The 16,821-nt window shown below is 37.1% G+C and overlaps 3 protein-coding genes across 4 annotated transcripts in view; all 3 read right to left on the minus strand.

Moving 5' to 3' along the window:
• Window positions 1–3,656, minus strand: part of LOC117808375 (collagen alpha-1(XVIII) chain-like) — a 28,174-nt gene extending 24,518 nt beyond the window's left edge. The window contains exon 1 of the mRNA XM_034678098.1: window positions 3,364–3,656. Coding sequence (XP_034533989.1) covers window positions 3,364–3,466 — 103 coding nt within the window. The 5' untranslated portion in view covers window positions 3,467–3,656. The remainder of the gene's footprint in view (window positions 1–3,363) is intronic.
• A 2,613-nt stretch (window positions 3,657–6,269) lies between these two features.
• On the minus strand, window positions 6,270–9,733 carry LOC117808435 (junctional adhesion molecule A-like). Its single transcript, XM_034678188.1, has 10 exons — window positions 9,489–9,733; window positions 8,898–9,047; window positions 8,276–8,404; window positions 8,014–8,174; window positions 7,820–7,910; window positions 7,548–7,649; window positions 7,418–7,468; window positions 7,113–7,169; window positions 6,898–6,968; window positions 6,270–6,673 (listed from the first exon to the last, which is right to left on the minus strand). The coding sequence occupies exons 1-9, from the start codon at window positions 9,580–9,582 to the stop codon at window positions 6,934–6,936; spliced, it is 870 nt and encodes a 289-aa protein (XP_034534079.1). The 5' UTR covers window positions 9,583–9,733; the 3' UTR covers window positions 6,270–6,673; window positions 6,898–6,933.
• Window positions 9,734–10,105: 372 nt separating this feature from the next.
• LOC117808434 (junctional adhesion molecule A-like) lies at window positions 10,106–16,502 on the minus strand. Of its 2 annotated transcripts, none has more exons than XM_034678187.1 (13): window positions 16,269–16,502; window positions 15,678–15,827; window positions 15,149–15,277; window positions 14,887–15,047; window positions 14,696–14,783; window positions 14,424–14,525; window positions 14,294–14,344; window positions 14,005–14,061; window positions 13,795–13,860; window positions 13,621–13,695; window positions 13,288–13,365; window positions 13,117–13,194; window positions 10,106–12,852 (listed from the first exon to the last, which is right to left on the minus strand). In XM_034678187.1, exons 1-13 carry the CDS (start codon window positions 16,360–16,362, stop codon window positions 12,758–12,760), a joined length of 1,224 nt encoding a protein of 407 aa, XP_034534078.1. In that variant the 5' UTR covers window positions 16,363–16,502; the 3' UTR covers window positions 10,106–12,757. The 2 variants fall into 2 exon arrangements, with proteins under 2 accessions (XP_034534078.1, XP_034534077.1); XM_034678186.1 differs by having other exon boundaries at window positions 13,795–13,869.
• Between the last annotated feature and the right edge of the window lie 319 nt (window positions 16,503–16,821).

A 16,821-nucleotide genomic window follows, 5' to 3' on the forward strand; every position in this document is an offset into this window, starting at 1 on the left:
CTGAGGAGACAAAACCGTATTCTTCTGAAGGATAAATACACACATCATTCAGGAATTACTAAATATGGGCACAAACAAAGTGCAGGATTAACTTTACTCAATATGAATCACACCACTGCTACAAAGAAACTCAACTACCGCCCACTTCCTGACCAGTAAGACGCGCTTTGATGGTGGAGATGTGTCCAGTGTCCAGTCCCCATTCATTTCAAACACCCACCAACCTCCAGGCCTTTATTCAGAGCCTTTAATCTGCAGCAGTGAGGGGTGACATGGGTCAACAGTCTGTCAGTGTGAAGAGACATTATGATGAGTCAAAAAAGATGATAATGAAATGTCAAAGTAATAAATTGATCCAGAAGTATAATTCAAGTGAAAAGTCAAGGTGAGTCAAGGTATGTCATTGTAAGACACCTCAAGAGAGGACTGAGGTCACACAACAACGTGAAGTCAAATCATCTTTACCTCAGCTGAGTCAGACATCATTTTCACTCAACACAGCTTAACTACAGCATGCAGGTTTACACCATAATAAGCAGGTTTTCAGAGAAGAAAGCACGCTGGGTTTTCATTAAGTGACATTCAGACACCACACTGACTTTAAGTAATAAACTGAGTTCTTTTTAAATAAATACACGTCTGTTTTGAGACTCTGTTCTCAAAGCTGGCCTGCTAAATACGGACTGAAAGTGGATCCAGCTTATGAAAAACACTACGAACGAATGTATTCAGTTAAGCCTGACTCATTTAAGTCTACAGATACAGAGATACACAGATATTTCTTATAGTAGAAACAGCACTCATGTTCAGACAGGCTGAGCGGAAAGAGACTGTAAAATCCTGACTGAAACAATCACTACCATTTTCCTTCTGATGTAATTATCAAGTACAATACACGGTATTATCTCCTCTTTACATCCTGTATCCACAAACACAGACGCTTATTTTGTACTGCTTTTATAAGCCTCATTTCTTGTCTGCTCTGATAAAATATAGCATCATATATCAGGGAGAACAGGGCTGTTTGGCCACCCAGGAGAGACGCCTGCTGCTGCTGGTGTTACAGCATGCTTTCAGAGTGCTTACATGTTATGTCAACACAGAGGGGTTATATATCTGCTTAATGCAGAGGAAGAAAACAAAGATGATGTTAATTTGGGTGATTTGCTAGAAAGGAAAATCCACGTTGACTTCCTCTAACACTGTTAGGCATTAAATAATCTGCTGATGATGCTCTGTGTTTGAGAGGAATCTCCTTATATGGTCAAGTCCCTTCTGCAAAGCCTGAATCAGTTCACCCTCAAGTTCATTATTCAATTTAAGGCCTTGTTACATTTTTAAACCATAATGAATGCACATCAAAATGAATCGCAGTGAGAGGAAAATGAAGATGTAAAAATTCCAAATGAAAAGTTTAATTTGCTTAATGATTTCATTGTGTTGTTCCTTTAGATGCATGAGCGTGAGTGTGGCTCTCTGCACAATGAAACTATGTGCAAAGTCGGTAAAAACTATCGTAAAATGTTTTAATTTGTGCAGCTGTGGGTAATAAGAAACAGCAGAGTCAAGTATTTTCCAGTCATGAGGTGCGTCTGTTTCTCAAAACGCAAGATGCCTTGTGTTGCTGCATGATGTTCTAACTTTCTGAAGCAGAAACTGTGGGTGTAAACTGGCATTTGCTGCTATTTACTCAACAGATTCTACTCTCTATGTCAGTGTAACCCTGGTGCATAATGATAAGCCAAGAGAGAGTTCTCTACAATTAAATTCTGATACACTGACACTAAAATGTAGTGATATGTTGCTCAATTGATTGCTGGAAAAATACTGCATCAGCTAAAGCTGCCTGTTCTGCACAAGCCTGAATTGTTGTGTTAAGTGTGTTGGGTCCTCTCTGCACATACTGTGTCTCTACATGTATGTGTGGGCATGCCTAAATGTCAGCATAACGTCTGTGGGGTTTGTGTGTGTGTGTGTGTGTGTGTGTCTGTGCGTGTGTGTATGTGCATCTAGCAGAGGAGGCAACCACAGCCAGGTAAAATGAGGTGGTATGGATGAAGAGTGTCTGTTGTTTCCACTAGAGGAACCAACAAGCCCTGAAGAAGGGAAAATCTGAGTAAACCGCAAATTACCACCTTACACAAAACGACAAACACACACTCAACTGACTGCACTACACAACAACACACTGACAAGCACCTGCACAATCAACTTCCCTCGCCTGCATGAGCCTTAATGCTTAACACTAATCTTGAATACTAAGCCGTAAGAGGAGATGATCTGCCAAATAATAACTTTGCATTGAAGCACAAGCAGGTACATGTGTGTGAAATCATGGATGTATAACAGATGCTCTGGGGGCCATTGTGCCAGACAATGATACAGATTTAAAGAATGCAATGACCACAAAAACACACAACAAGCCTAAAAGGTGCAAACTATTAACAAAGAAGTGCAAAAATCACTACAAATGTTGCAATGTGACCATAAAGATACTACAGAAATATGTAACATGTAGATTAGGTTTCACAAGGATGCCAATTTTAGATACAAAACTATCAATTAATGATAAAAACAACAATAAAGGGATGCAAAATAAGCTCATAGATGCATAATGACTGGAGGTTGAGGTGCAAATTATTTACAAAAGCTGCAATATGGTGACAAAAAGATGCAAATTATCATGAAAGCATAGACAAACAAACTGATTGCATACAGTTGAGAACCACAGAAGAAACATTTTGACAGCAAGGATGTGCATGAATCTCTAAGTCTGATTCAGCAGGGAAGGGGGATTCCTAGATGTCTGTTTCTTATTACCAGCAGATGCAATGAATGCAAACTCATCAAAAATAGCAAACTAACACCTGATACATGTTTCTCCAGAGCTTGAGGAACATGCCAGTGCAGGAGAAAAACCAAACATGGCTGCAGACAGCTAAGTTACAGTGCATTACGTTTAGACAGTGCACAAGATGCTGTGAGCTATTCATAATTCCTAATAGACAAGTCCAGACACTCACACAAATCTCAACCTCATTCCGACCTTAAGATCCAAGCTTTGAGATCAAGTGTCAGCATACAGTCAGAGAACTATTCAGAGAAAGCAGAGGATGAAGTCTGAATTTAAATGAAGCATAGCCTGGAGGTCTCAATCAATTATGGACCCAATATAAAAACATACTTAGAGTTTTACAGGCATAAAGGGGAGTTTCACAGACTTTGTCCTGCACTTTTTCTTCTATCTTACTGTTTTAAAAGTAACTTTTGACATGAAATATCTCATTTGAAAGACACTGTGAAGTTAATGCAACATTGTTACAACTTAAATAATGTGTTTGAAATAAATAAAGCATACATTACCATTTCTCTGTGTTTGTATCTGAGAGACCACCACCAGCAGCAGGATGCAGCTCTGGAGCTTCAAAATCCACCACCTGTCGCGCGGGCTCATCCTCAGGGTCATTATTTATGAACAAAAATGAAATAAAATCCTTTCAGAGGAGTCGAGGAGGAGTTCTCATCCTTTCAACAGCTGATGGAGAAAAAGAAACCCCACTGAGGGATGTTCCACTGCCGCTGAGTCTACCTGTGGAGGCTGTGAACACCTTTCCAATCAGCAGCAGTGAGGAGGAGGAGGAGGGAGGCACGTCGAGCGCGAGGGGACAACGTCACTTCCTGTGAGGATTTTCAAAGTTAAAGTTCTGCTTTCAATATTTTGTGCAGAAATGGCTACTAAAAAAAAACATAAATACTGACACAACCCACACTGAGCATAAAATATGCCAATCAAAGTAGTAATCATCTCATTACAAAAATAAATAATCAGAATTTGCAAAAAAAAATTGTTCAAAAAAGGGAAAGGAAAGCTGCTTTATAAAGTCATAAACCTGGATGCATAAATAAGTTGAAACAAATACATTAATTAACACAATAAATTGTATTATTTTCTGAAAATGTAATGCCTGAGGAAGATTTGAGAAATAATTATAGCAATTTTAAATAATTATTCATTTTAAAATAACCCGATGCATGGGCCCTGTGTGTGTGTGTGTGTGTGCCTGCTTAAAAACTAAAAGTATTTGGATAAGTTCTGTTCAATGCGCTTTACTGCCTTTTGGGCCTGTTTTACCAGGTTTGTCTTGTATGCTCTTTGCTGTACAACGGGGTATGGAAGATGCAATTTGTGAATTTATAATGAAAAGTTCTCTTGAAAGCTTGTATTCAAACCAGATGAACAAAAATAAAATGTATGTGCTCTATAGCCTATCAGTTGCATAAGTAACCTAAATGCAACAGCACCCCCAACTTAAAGCCACTTCCCACTGCTCTGAATATACAGTAGGACTAAAACAAGGCAACACATCTGATTAAAGATACCCCTCCCCCAGCCTACACATGACCAAATCCACCCCTGCAAGCTACTTCTAAATTGGCCTTGAGTTGTGACTATAAAAGCTTCACCACATCTGAAATCTCCTCCATTTTTCCCCCTGTGATTGTGAGAAAATCAACGGGCTAATATAAGTTTTCCATGTGTTTCACTGCCTCTGTTCAGACATGTTGGCCTGCAGTGTGGCACCTGTCTGAAAGCTGCATTCCTTAAAGAGAGAAAGGCTTCTTATGATGACAGATCCTCCATAAATACCAACCATCTATCCACACAACTTTTCTATATAAAGATGGCTGTGCATCTTTCTGCACTAAATCTAGCAAAAGTTGTGTTTCATTTACACAGATTTCTTCTAAGAAGGCTTGTTGTTTTCTTATAGCTCAGTAAGAAGAGGAAAATGAGTGTCAGCATTAAAGGGTTTGTCAGAACATGCCCTCCTAAAGACCTGAACTTAACGACTGAATACAAAAATCCCTTTGACATCTCTCCCTGTGGAAGTCTAGAGTGCACACATAAAGATAAGCCCCACTTTTTGCCCTCGGCTGTCTTCTCGGGGGGCATGTGTTGTTGTAAAGACCCCCCTCTGCCCTCTTTCCCCTCATCACACTCTTAAAATCTAAATTCCATCAGTCTTCTCCCCTCACTCGGCTGTCAGAGCTCAGGAAGAGTCATCTGGAAGGTAGCACTTACGTTGTGACCTGTTAATGAGTGGTGCAACACTCACCTGTCACTTCAGTCTGAAAACACAATATGAGTCAAGGAGGATTGTGGGTCTCTTTCCAGAAAGGGTTGTTTGTTTGTACCTGCCAGGTGAAATCAATTGTTCCACCTGGATGTCAGGAAAAGGTTGCAACCCTTCAAATGCATCATAATCATACTATGAGATGCAGCCTGCTTGTTACATGAGGTAATTTTGCATCAGCTTCAAACCAAGCTGTAAACAATAATGAAGGCAAGACTCACTGTGAGATAAAATCCTGTTTCTGTCTTTTTAATACTTTGATTATCAAACTTTCTTTTTTATATTAAGATGCTCCTGAATATTCAGTTTTGCAAGCTCTGCATAAAAACAGTCAGACCTCATTGGTAGAGACATTTTTTGTAAGTAAATGTAACAAAAGCTACTTAAAACAATTCAAATTTACAAGAAATATAAATCTACAAACAAAATAGTACACAATCTCCTTTTTCCTAATTTTTTTGTTGAGTTTTCTTAATTTGAATCCCCATAAGGGATCCAAAGACACATACAACTTGAGCTCTTTTGGCACGAGTCATATCTAAATTGTAAAAATAAATCCAGCTGCTTGTATTTTAAGAGGAAATGTTATACGAGTGTGTGCTGACACTGTGACAATACAGCAAGGGGCACCTGTTTTTTAGGCAGGTTTTCTCTGCACAGTGTGCATAAGACAAAAAAATTGGGTTGAAAGAGAAACCAGGCAGCAGCTCTGTTAAAAAGTAAAAATTTAAATATATCTCTCTCACAACACTTCACACAAACATAACAGAGATGAACATCACAGGTGGAAAAACACAGAAAACTTTCCTTCAATGTCAGCCATATTTACATCAGTCTATGTATAGGCACAAAGCAGTGAGGCCCTCTGGTGGAGGAACTCACAGCAGAATAAAAAACACTATTCTACAATCGTAAGGCTTCAAGTTAAGAAGAATATTAACAAAGTATATTTATAATTACTATACATTTGTGAGGACAAGTAATTCATAAACAACAATTAAGAATTGAAATATGCTCTCCTTCATTTACCGAAACACTGCTGATGAGATGGCAACGGCTTTCTAATTTGAGTTAGCTCAAGTTCATTTTAACTAAAATTAAAGGAGGACTGATAGAGAGCTTCATCACGTGGTGCGACAGCAATCAACTGAAGCTCAACATCAGTAAGACTAAGGAGCTGGTAGTGAACTACCGGAGGAACAGGAGGCCCCCAGCCCCAGTCCTGCAGAAGGCTTCTGAAGACATTCTATCAGTCTGTGGTGGCCAGTGCTCTTCTCTTTGCTGTGGCGTGCTGGGGTGGAGGCATCAAGACGGGTGAGGCCAGCAAGCTCAACAAGCTGGTAAAGAAGGCCCGCTCTGTGGTTGGCCTAGAACTGGACAGTCTGGAGTCAGTGGCTGAGAGGAGGTTGATGGACTAACTGCGAGCCATCCTGGACAACCCCTCTCACCCTCTCCATGATGAGCTGTGGCTGATGGGGAGCTCGTTCAGTCAGCGCATCATTTCACCACGGTGCAAGACTGAACGCTTCAGTCCAAAACTGTCCCAAAACATCAAAAGACCATTAATTGTTTTTTATTTTACAAGTTTCAGGAGATAAAAAAGACAAAGAAACTAATGTGGTTGAGGTGCAGACATAAGGTGTGAAATAATTTTTTTATTTACTGCTGTTAGTTGGTTAAAATAATAAATAAAATATTAATCCTACTCTTTCTGCCAGTGTTGTAAAATCTTTCACACCTTGATTAATAAAGTTTTACTCACAAGAGTCCATGACATAATGAGAAGTCACAGCAGATGTTAAAACCAGGTTGGATGTGTCTTGGGAGTGGACTCTGAAACAAAGGATACAAATGATAAAATAACATTTCATTCATAAAAAGCAAGCTGAGGTCAAATGTATGAAAATGTTCTATTTTAAATCTGAATGTCACAGCTTTTACTACGTGTAGTTTCAGGTTAAATTACATTTTACTCACGTGTGACATTGTTTGGTTGTTGCTGGACAGCTGTGCCTTTTAGAAACCGCACTGTCTCTGTCAAAAAAATGAATAATGATCAAAAACAAAATACACCTGTCATACAATGCAACAATTTAGGAAAGATAGCTAGTAGTTCAAAAATAATATCTACAGACTGGATGATAAGAGCTAAAAAATATTGGATGCAAGTATGTTTTACGTGTAACAGAATAAAAGATACACATTATTGATATCTTAAATAGACCATAGTTGGGAAATATCTACAATCATTTAGTTGGATAGCAGTAGATTTAAGATCTTACCTGCTGGTGCCCCTTCCTTGGTTCTTCCACGATTCACATTAGATGCACGGCCTTAAATAAAGAAATTATGCAGTTAAAATATCAGTAACTTTTGAACATGTTTGAGACCAACACTATATTGGATTCTTACCTCTTTTCCTTTTGTAGATTAAAAATATGATTAAACCAAGAATTAAGACTATGAGAATCAGGACCAGTCTATGGATGATGACTATCAATTGGATTGCTTCATCTACAAAAGAATAAATAAATTGATAAATAAAACAGCAACTTTATTTGCATTAAGTTCGATAATGCTCCTGTGTGATAATGTGGTATTGTACATGTATATTGTTATGTTAAAGAAAGGCATAGATGTATGTTGACTGTGATAATGAAGTGAATATTTGTGGGACAGCTCACGGTTTGTGATGATGGGATTTTGGAAGCTTTCACTGCTCTGATTGCTGACTGGATTGAGCAACATGCAGCTGAAATATTTCCCCTCATTCTCCTGGAAATGAAGTGAAAGATAATATAAAATAAGTTCATGAAGTCCATTCCCATCAGTCATCACTTCCAACCCAAACATTCCCATCGTCATTAGTTTATCATACCTCTGTTACATCAAACACCTTGTGTGAAGGTCCTTCCACACCATCTTTAAACCACTTATAGGTGATGGGTTCAGCAACAGCAGTGTCGCCTTCACAGGTCAGATTACAGTTGGTCATCTCAGTGTTACACTGCTTGGAGATGAAGGGTTTAGAGACAGGAGCTGTTAGAAAAAGAAGAAACAAAGATAAGAGACCTTTCTTTAAGTTTAAAATCTGAAAACCTTGATTGTGGCAAAACTTTGTTAAAAACTCCTCAACCCACAGATGACAAGCAGTTCAGTCCGAGTGTTGATTTGTTGTGAGTTGATCTCAACAGAGTAGATGCCGGTATCATTCTCATTAAGATTTGTGATCGTCAGCGCTCCAGTCGAAACATTCAGCATACAGCGACCTGTTAACATGCAGAGACGTGGTTACATTTCTTGTATGAATTTCAATTCATGCAATAAATACAAAAAGCCTCTAAAAAATCCTTTGCTACAACACATTAGGTTTGTCAATCCATTACTTAAAAATTAAATCTTGGGTGGAAACAGAGCTTCTGATCTAAATCCTTAAACAAAGCATTGCAGTCACAACAGAAAATATATATCTTCCTTTGAGTAGACACATTAAAGTGGCACCTAAATGTATACCGACAAAGGAACCCTCTTATACCATTTAAAACTCCTACATTTGTGATGAAAAAATCCCTTAAAAGCTATTTTAAATAATACCATCTCTGTATTTGAACAAATGTCATTCATTTGTGTGTCCCATTCCATATCAAAACCCCTGCTTGCCGGGTTTGCTGGGTGGTTTTCAGTGGTAAATAAACATGTTTTGCATAATTTTATTTCAAAGGATTGTTTTTATAATAAAAGAAGGAGTATGAGTGAATGTACCTTTGAATTGAAGTAAACAGACCGTCTCACTTCCAAACCACTCTGCAGCAATGTTGGTTCCATGAATCCACATTATGTTGTTGATGTTAGGAGCCGAATCGTGTGGTTTCAGTTCAACATCATCACCTTTTGCTTTGTACAATGGTTCAACTGCAAAACAAAACAAGAACGTTTGATACATTGTATACAAATATTTGAATCCACTGTTTCCTGGCATTTTAGAGTCCGTCCTGTGTTATTACAATCACATTTCTGGACCTGATCCTTGGTCCATAAGTAATGCAATTGCAAGGAAATAGTACTCTTTAAGCAGGCTGATGGACTAAGTACTTTTACCTATTAATACTTCTGGCGTGTTTGTTAATGTGTGCATTAAACTATTAGAACTAAGTATATCCTGAAGTGTTTTAAATCACTCAGGTCTGAGGCCTGGCATGCCCTTCCTGGTGACGCAGTTAACAATTACATTGTATGTAAGCATATAAAACTCATCTGTACAGTAAAGTTTGAAACTAATTAAAGTTAGAAATAAAAACAAATGTAAGAACTTACAAATCACACACTAAGTTGTTATCTTTAAACTTAACTTACGGACATTTCCAGGTGTTGTCCATGACACAAGGTTAAACACACAGATGATTATCAGTGTGTAAAGCATGTTCTTCAATGAATCCAACAGAGCCATGGACTAAATCTAAGTAGGTCACTCTGTTCTCAATATGTGTGTATATATATATGTTTATAGATGTTAGGTCCTAAAAGGCTGTGTAAACTATAACTAGATGTTATAGTCAACTGTAGAAGGCAGAGGTCAAATCGAAAGTAAGAAAATAATTGAGGAAGTAAAAATGTCTACACCCTATGAGGTGACATCCGCCCGCATTAGAACCGCCTACTTCCTTATAAAGAATTCTAAAGATAAAGATCTAATCTTTGACTCATGACTTAGTGTCTCAAAATATGGACAAAGTATCCCAAAGTAAAAACCTGGTATCTTAAAGTTATTTTACATCTCTAAAGATGGCACATCACTGAATAATGATATCTCAAAAATGTCCCTGTATCCTTACTAACATAATGCCACTGAAAGAGAGACTATAAATTATAAATCAGTATCCAGTTTAACAAAAAAAGATTACATATAATAATTAAAATATCTTAAAATAAGCTGATAAAGCTCCTGATAAAAAGAATTAAGCTCTTGACACTTGACAGGTGAATTTTTATTTGAAATCACTCCAAAATCAGATTCCCCTTTATTAACTACACATCTGTTAATGAGTGGTGCAACACTCACCTGTCACTTCAGTCTGAAAACACAATACGAGAGTCAAGGAGGATTGTTGGTCTCTTTCCAGAAAGGGTTGTTTGTTTGTACCTGCCAGGTGAAATCAATTGTTCCACCTGGATGTCAGGAAAAGGTTGCAACCCTTCAAATGCATCATAATCATACTATGAGATGCAACCTGCTTGTTACATGAGGTCATTTTGCACCAGCTGTAAACAATAATAAAAGCAAGACTCACTGTGAGATAACATCATGTTTCTGTCCTTTTAATACTTCAATTATCAAACTTTCATTTTTTATATTAAGATGGTCCCGAAAATTCAATTTTGCAAGCTCTATATAAAAACAGTCAGACCTCATTGGTAGAGTATTTGTATGCAAGTAAATGTAACAACAACTACAAATTTGCAACAAAATATAAATCTGCAAACAAAATGAGACACAATTTCCTTTCCTATTTATTTTATTGAGTTTTCTTCATTTTATTGTAAAAAAAAAAAAAAAAAGTTGTTCCAGCTGCATGTGTTCTAATGTTCAATAAATATAAGTTTGCACCATGTTATCACTTGGTCCATTTACTCAGTAAAATATGAGAACTCACAGTATCTTAGAGCAGACAGACAGTAGCTACCACACATGAAACCTGCAGGTGAAAACAGCGTCTGAATCACGTCCATGCTGTTATATGATCGTGTGCTGAGTGACACTGTGACAATACAGCAAGAGGCACCTGTGGTGTAGGTGTGGTGACTCTTTTGTGGCATTAGGTCTACATGTGAACCACCTCTCTTTGTAATGTCTGAAACCACAGAGATGTTTCAATATACAGTACCAATTTAAAGCAACATGATAGTATGCAACATACCTATGAGATGTTTAAACTGATTGCTGGAAGACTCTACTTTAAACAGACCTTTTCAGTATACCTAATCCATCATGCACCAATTTTAGGCAGCATTTATGTGCATAGTGTGTGCATAAAACAAACAAAAATAAAGGTTTGAAAGAGAAACCAGGCAGCAGCTCTGTTAAAAAGTAAACATTTAAATATCTCTCTCTCACAACAGTTCACACAAACATAACAGAGGTGATCCTCACAGGTGGAAACACACAGAGTAAACTTTCATTCAGTGTCAGTCATCTTTACATCAGTCTATGCATAGGCACAAATCAGTGAGGCCCTCTGGTGGAGGAACTCACAGCAGCATAAAAAACACTTGTACAATCATGAGGCTTCAAGTTAGGAATATAAATAAAAGATATTTAGAACTTGTTTTTTTTTTAATCAAAACACTGCTGATGGGATGGCAAAGGCTTTCTCATTTGAGATAGATCAAGTTCATTTTTTCCCCAAAAATATGTTTTGTGTTTCTTCTTTCAGCAGTTTACATTTTTTGATGGATAAATGTTTATTTGCTGCAGATAAAAAGAGCTTAAGATAGATATAAAACATTAAAATAATCTTTGGGATATAGAAGTGACTAATGACTGGCGATGGTGCAAAATAAACTGACAAAAAGATCAAAATAATAAATGACACATGATAAATATTAAAATTGTAACATGTTTTTGCACCATTCAAGTGTAGAAACAGTCACTTTAAGTGACACAGTGATACAGCTAATGTTAAGTAGTGATATTAGAATTTCAAAGGCATTACAAATATTCAAAAAAGTGTCCCTTTCTTTAGTTTGAACTTCAATCTCAGGATATCTTACTAGAAATAGAAATTAGTGACCTAAACAGTCTGAACTGTTGGCAGCAAAAAGCGTAGATTTTGCCGAAAATAAATGTGTTTTGGTCCCTCAAAGAAAGCAAGAACATGGAAGAAATGTTGCTTCTAAAATTAATAAGTGCACTGAACGCAAAATACAGTTACAATGGGCTCGTTCTACGGCTAAAACTTGATACGATGTTCCCATAATGTGTTGCAAGACATCATTAAACGAGCATATTTTGTCCTGTCTTGCAAATACTAAATACGTACTAATTAAGATTTAATACTGGAGCTGTTCTATCCCAAAAGAGGAAGGCGTGTGTGCGTAGAAACTATAAGTAGCCTTGAAACAGTAATTTGTTCAATGAGTCGTGTAAAAATAGCTGCAGATTTTCTTTTCAGCCTTTAAAACTACTTTATAGTCTTTTTTTGTTTGCCACCCCAACAACTACTACAATCCTAAACCTGATAACTTCATGTTCACCTAAAACATACTGCAACAACCGTACTGCACTGGACTTGAGGAGTTGATGATCAATCTGTGATAAAAACACTGCTGTTTGAATACATCTCGATTTCTTTCTCAAGACAGGAACACCTTGAAGCAGCCAGTCCTGAACATGACAATGACACGGCCTGTGCTGAAATCGATAGGTAGTATGGTGCAAACCCAACCCTCTTATCACATATATTCACTTCTTAGTAATAAGAATTGACAAAGTAACTTGTTTCCATGCTTAATCTACACAGTCATCAGTCTGGATGTATCCCAGCCTCTGGTGCATGTAACATCTTGTCATAAATCTCTATACTCTCTAGTATTTCAGCTCAAAAAGAAACTGTAATACTTCAGCTTTAGTCAACATCTCCTCCATCATCTTCTTCCTTTTCGCCCGATGTTGGCTCTGGGTTGGTTGTTTCTTGCCCATTTGTCATCAGTGCAGAGTTCTCTTAAAAATGACAAAGCAAATGTCAGCTGGGGTTTGAACCAGGAACTTTCTTGATGTGAGGCAACAGCACTAACCACTGCACCACCATGCTGACCACCTAAAGATGTGGTGCACAGATAAAAGTGTTTCTTTCTTTTATGTTTTGATTAATTTAGTTATTGCTTTGCTGTCCTCAAGAATGTTGAATATAAAACAAACTGTGATAATTCAGAATTGTAACCAGCCTACATGTTGATCGGTTGAGTATATTTAAATATTACTAACCCGTTTCCTTGCTGGTATTTGGAGCATCAGGAGCTGTCTGGTCCTGGTTGAATGTTTCATCCACCCCTGATGTGATCTCTGTAAAATGACACGGCACTGAAGTAAATTAATCTTTTTTAAAAGTAAAGTTAAAAAGGCTATCCTAATAGATGCATTGCACTTTTAACTCACCGGTTGCCTTGCTGGTGGCTGGTAATTCAGTGCTTGCTGGGTCTTGGTTGGATGTTTGAGAAATCACAGATGCCTCATCTGTTAAATGAAACATCAAAAGACCATTAATTGTTTTTTATTATACAAGTTTCAAGAGATAAAAATGACAAAGAAACAAACGTGGTTGAGGTGCAGACATAACCTAAGTACACAAAAGAAATAATAATAATGTAACATTTCTTAAGTTCAAGTAACTCAAACTTAAACTTAGTTAAGTACTCTGGTAACAGTGCTTGTCCCAAAAATGAACCCATCCCTTAGTTTTATCTTATCTGTTATTGCCATTTTACTTACCAGTGCCATTGCCACTATTTTGGGTTACAGCAGGGGATGTGACCTCAATGGATATTTCTTCATTCAGTGAAACAACTGATACAAGTGATGAAAGAATAGATAAATAAAGAGAATATACCTGTAACAAAGTGATAGTTCTACTTTAAATCTAGGAGTGTTTCACGTTTCACTCACCACATCCGTTGACACCATTAGGAGTCGCAGCAGGTCCTGAACCCTGGTTGGATGCGTCTTGGGTCTCTGAAACAACAGATACAAATGATCAAATAACATCTCTTTCACAAAAAGCAAGCCGAGGTCAAATGTATGTAGATTTTCTGTTTTGAATCTGAATGTCACAGCTTTTACTATGTGTAGTTTCAGGTTAAATGATATTTTACTCACGTGTGACATTGTTTGGTTGTAGCTGGACAGCTGTGCCGTTTAGAAACCGCACTGTCTCTGTCAAAAAATGGAATAATGATGAAAAACAAAATACACCTGTCATACAATGCAAGATAGCTAGTAGTTCAAAAATAATATCTACAGACTGGATGATAAGAGCTAAAGAATATCGGATGCAAGTATGATTTACGTGAGAATAAAAGATACACATTATTGATATCTTAAATAGACCATAGTTGGGAAATATCTACAATCATTTAGTTGGATAGCAGTAGATTTAAGATCTTACCTGCTGGTGCCCCTTCCTCGGTTCTTCCACTATTCACATTAAATGCACGGCCTTAAATAAAGAAATTATGCAGTTAAAATATCAGTAACTATTGAACATGTTTGAGACCAACACTATTTTGGATTCTTACCTCTTTTCCTTTTGCAGATGAAAAATATGATTAAACCAAGAATTACGCCTACGAGAATCAGGACCACTGGTACGATGATGGATGTCAATCGGTTTCGTTTGTCTACAAAAGAATAAATAAATTGATAAATAAAACAGCAACTTTATTTGCATTAAGTTAGATAATGCTCCTGTGTGATAATGTGGTATTGTACATGTATATTGTTATGTTAAAGAAAGGCATAGATGTATGTTGACTGTGATAATGAAGTGAATATTTGTGGGACAGCTCACATTTGATGATGGGATTTTGGAAGCTTTCACTGCTCTGATTACTGACTGGATTGAGCAACATGCAGCTGAAATCTTTCCCCTCATTCTCCTGGAAATGAAGTGAAAGATAATATAAAATAAGTTCATGAAGTCCATTCCCATCAGTCATCACTTCCAACCCAAACATTCCCATCGTCATTAGTTTATCATACCTCTGTTACATCAAACACCTTGTGTGAAGGTCCTTCCACACCATCTTTAAACCACTTATAGGTGATGGGTTCAGCAACAGCAGTGTCGCCTTCACAGGTCAGATTACAGTTGGTCATCTCAGTGTTACACTGCTTGGAGATGGAGGGTTTAGAGACCGAAGCTGTTAGAAAAAGAAGAAACAAAGATAAGAGACCTTTCTTTAAGTTTAAAATCTGAAAACCTTGATTGTGGCAAAACTTTGTTAAAAACTCCTCAACCCACAGATGACAAGCAGTTCAGTCGGAGTGTTGATTAGTTGTGAGTTGATCTCAACAGAGTAGATGCCGGTATCATTCTCATTAAGATTTGTGATCGTCAGCGCTCCAGTCGAAACATTCAGCATACAGCGACCTGTTAACATGCAGAAAAAATTTATATGATGGGATTTTATTTCTTGTATGAATTTCAATTCATGCAAAAAACCCTACTTAAAATTCCTTTGCTACAACACATAACCCATTACTTAAAAATGAAATCTTGGATGGAAACAGGGCTTCTGATCTATATCCTTAAACCCTCTTACACCATTTAAAACTCCTACATTTGTGCTAAAAAAATCCCTTAAAAGCTATTTTAAATAATACCATCTCTGTATTTGAACAAATGTCATTCATTTGTGTGTCCCATTCCATATCAAAACCCCTGCTTGCCGGGTTTGCTGGGTGTGGTTCAGTGGCAAATAAACATGCTTTTGCATCATTTATTCATAGGATTGTTTTTCTAATAAAAGAAGGAGTATGAGTGAATGTACCTTTGAATTGAAGTAAACAGACCGTCTCACTTCCAAACCACTCTGCAGCAATGTTGGATCCATGATTCCACTGTATGTTGTTGATGTTGGGAGCCGAATCGTGTGGTTTCAGTTCAACAGCATCACCTTTTGCTTTGTACAATGGTTCAACTGCAAAACAAAACAAGAACGTTTGATACATTGTATACAAATCTTTGAATCCACTGTTTCCTGGCATTTTAGAGTCCGTCCTGTGTTATTACAATCACATTCATGGACCTGATCCTTGGTCCATAAGTAATGCAATTGCAAGGAAATAGTACTCTTTAAGCAGGCTGATGGACTAAGTACTTTTACCTATTAATACTTCTGGCGTGTTTGTTAATGTGTGCATTAAACTATTAGAACTAAGTATATCCTGAAGTGTTTTAAATCACTCAGGTCTGAGGCCTGGCATGCCCTTCCTGGTGACGCAGTTAACAATTACATTGTATGTAAGCATATAAAACTCATCTGTACAGTAAAGTTTGAAACTAATTAAAGTTAGAAATAAAAACAAATGTAAGAACTTACAAATCACACACTAAGATGTTATCTTTAAACTTAACTTACGGGCATTTTCAGGCGTTGTCCATGACACAAGGTTAAACACACAGATGATTATCAGTGTGTAAAGCATGTTCTTCAATGAATCCAACAGAGCCATGGACTAAATCTAAGTAGGTCACTCTGTTCCCAATATGTGTGTATATATATATGTTTATAGATGTTAGGTCCTAAAAGGCTGTGTAAACTATAACTAGATGTTATAGTCAACTGTAGAAGGCAGAGGTGAAATCGAAAGTAAGAAAATAATTGAGGAAGTAAAAATGTCTACGCCCTATGAGGTAACATCAGCCCACATTAGCACCGCCTACTTCCTTATAAAGAATTCTTAGGATACAGATCTAATCTGTGTCTGTGACTCATGACTTAGTGTCTCAAAATATGGACAAAGTATCCCAAAGTAAAAACCTGGTACCTTAAAGTTATTTTACATCTCTAAAGATGGCACACAACTGAATAATATCTCAAAAATGTCCCTGTATCCTTACTAACATAATGCCACTGAAAGAGAGACTATAAATTATAAATCAGTATCCAGTTTAACAAAAAAAGATTATAT

This window comes from Notolabrus celidotus, chromosome 24, assembly GCF_009762535.1.
Source record: "Notolabrus celidotus isolate fNotCel1 chromosome 24, fNotCel1.pri, whole genome shotgun sequence".
NCBI classification, from domain to species: Eukaryota; Metazoa; Chordata; class Actinopteri; order Labriformes; family Labridae; genus Notolabrus; species Notolabrus celidotus.

Excerpts from the sequence above, each read along its gene's own strand:
- LOC117808435 (XM_034678188.1), bottom strand. The coding sequence starts at position 9,582 with ATGGCTCTGTTGGATTCATTGAAGAACATGCTTTACACACTGATAATC. Across the intron at positions 7,911-8,013 it reads AGGTGTTTGATGTAACAGAG|GAGAATGAGGGGAAATATTT; the intron begins GTATGATAAACT and ends CTTCATTTCCAG. Across the intron at positions 6,969-7,112 it reads ACAACCAAACAATGTCACAC|AGTCCACTCCCAAGACACAT; the intron begins GTGAGTAAAATG and ends CCTTTGTTTCAG.
- LOC117808434 (XM_034678186.1), bottom strand. The coding sequence starts at position 16,362 with ATGGCTCTGTTGGATTCATTGAAGAACATGCTTTACACACTGATAATC. Across the intron at positions 14,062-14,293 it reads CGAGGAAGGGGCACCAGCAG|AGACAGTGCGGTTTCTAAAC; the intron begins GTAAGATCTTAA and ends ATTTTTTGACAG. Across the intron at positions 13,366-13,620 it reads AAATAGTGGCAATGGCACTG|ATGAGGCATCTGTGATTTCT; the intron begins GTAAGTAAAATG and ends TTCATTTAACAG.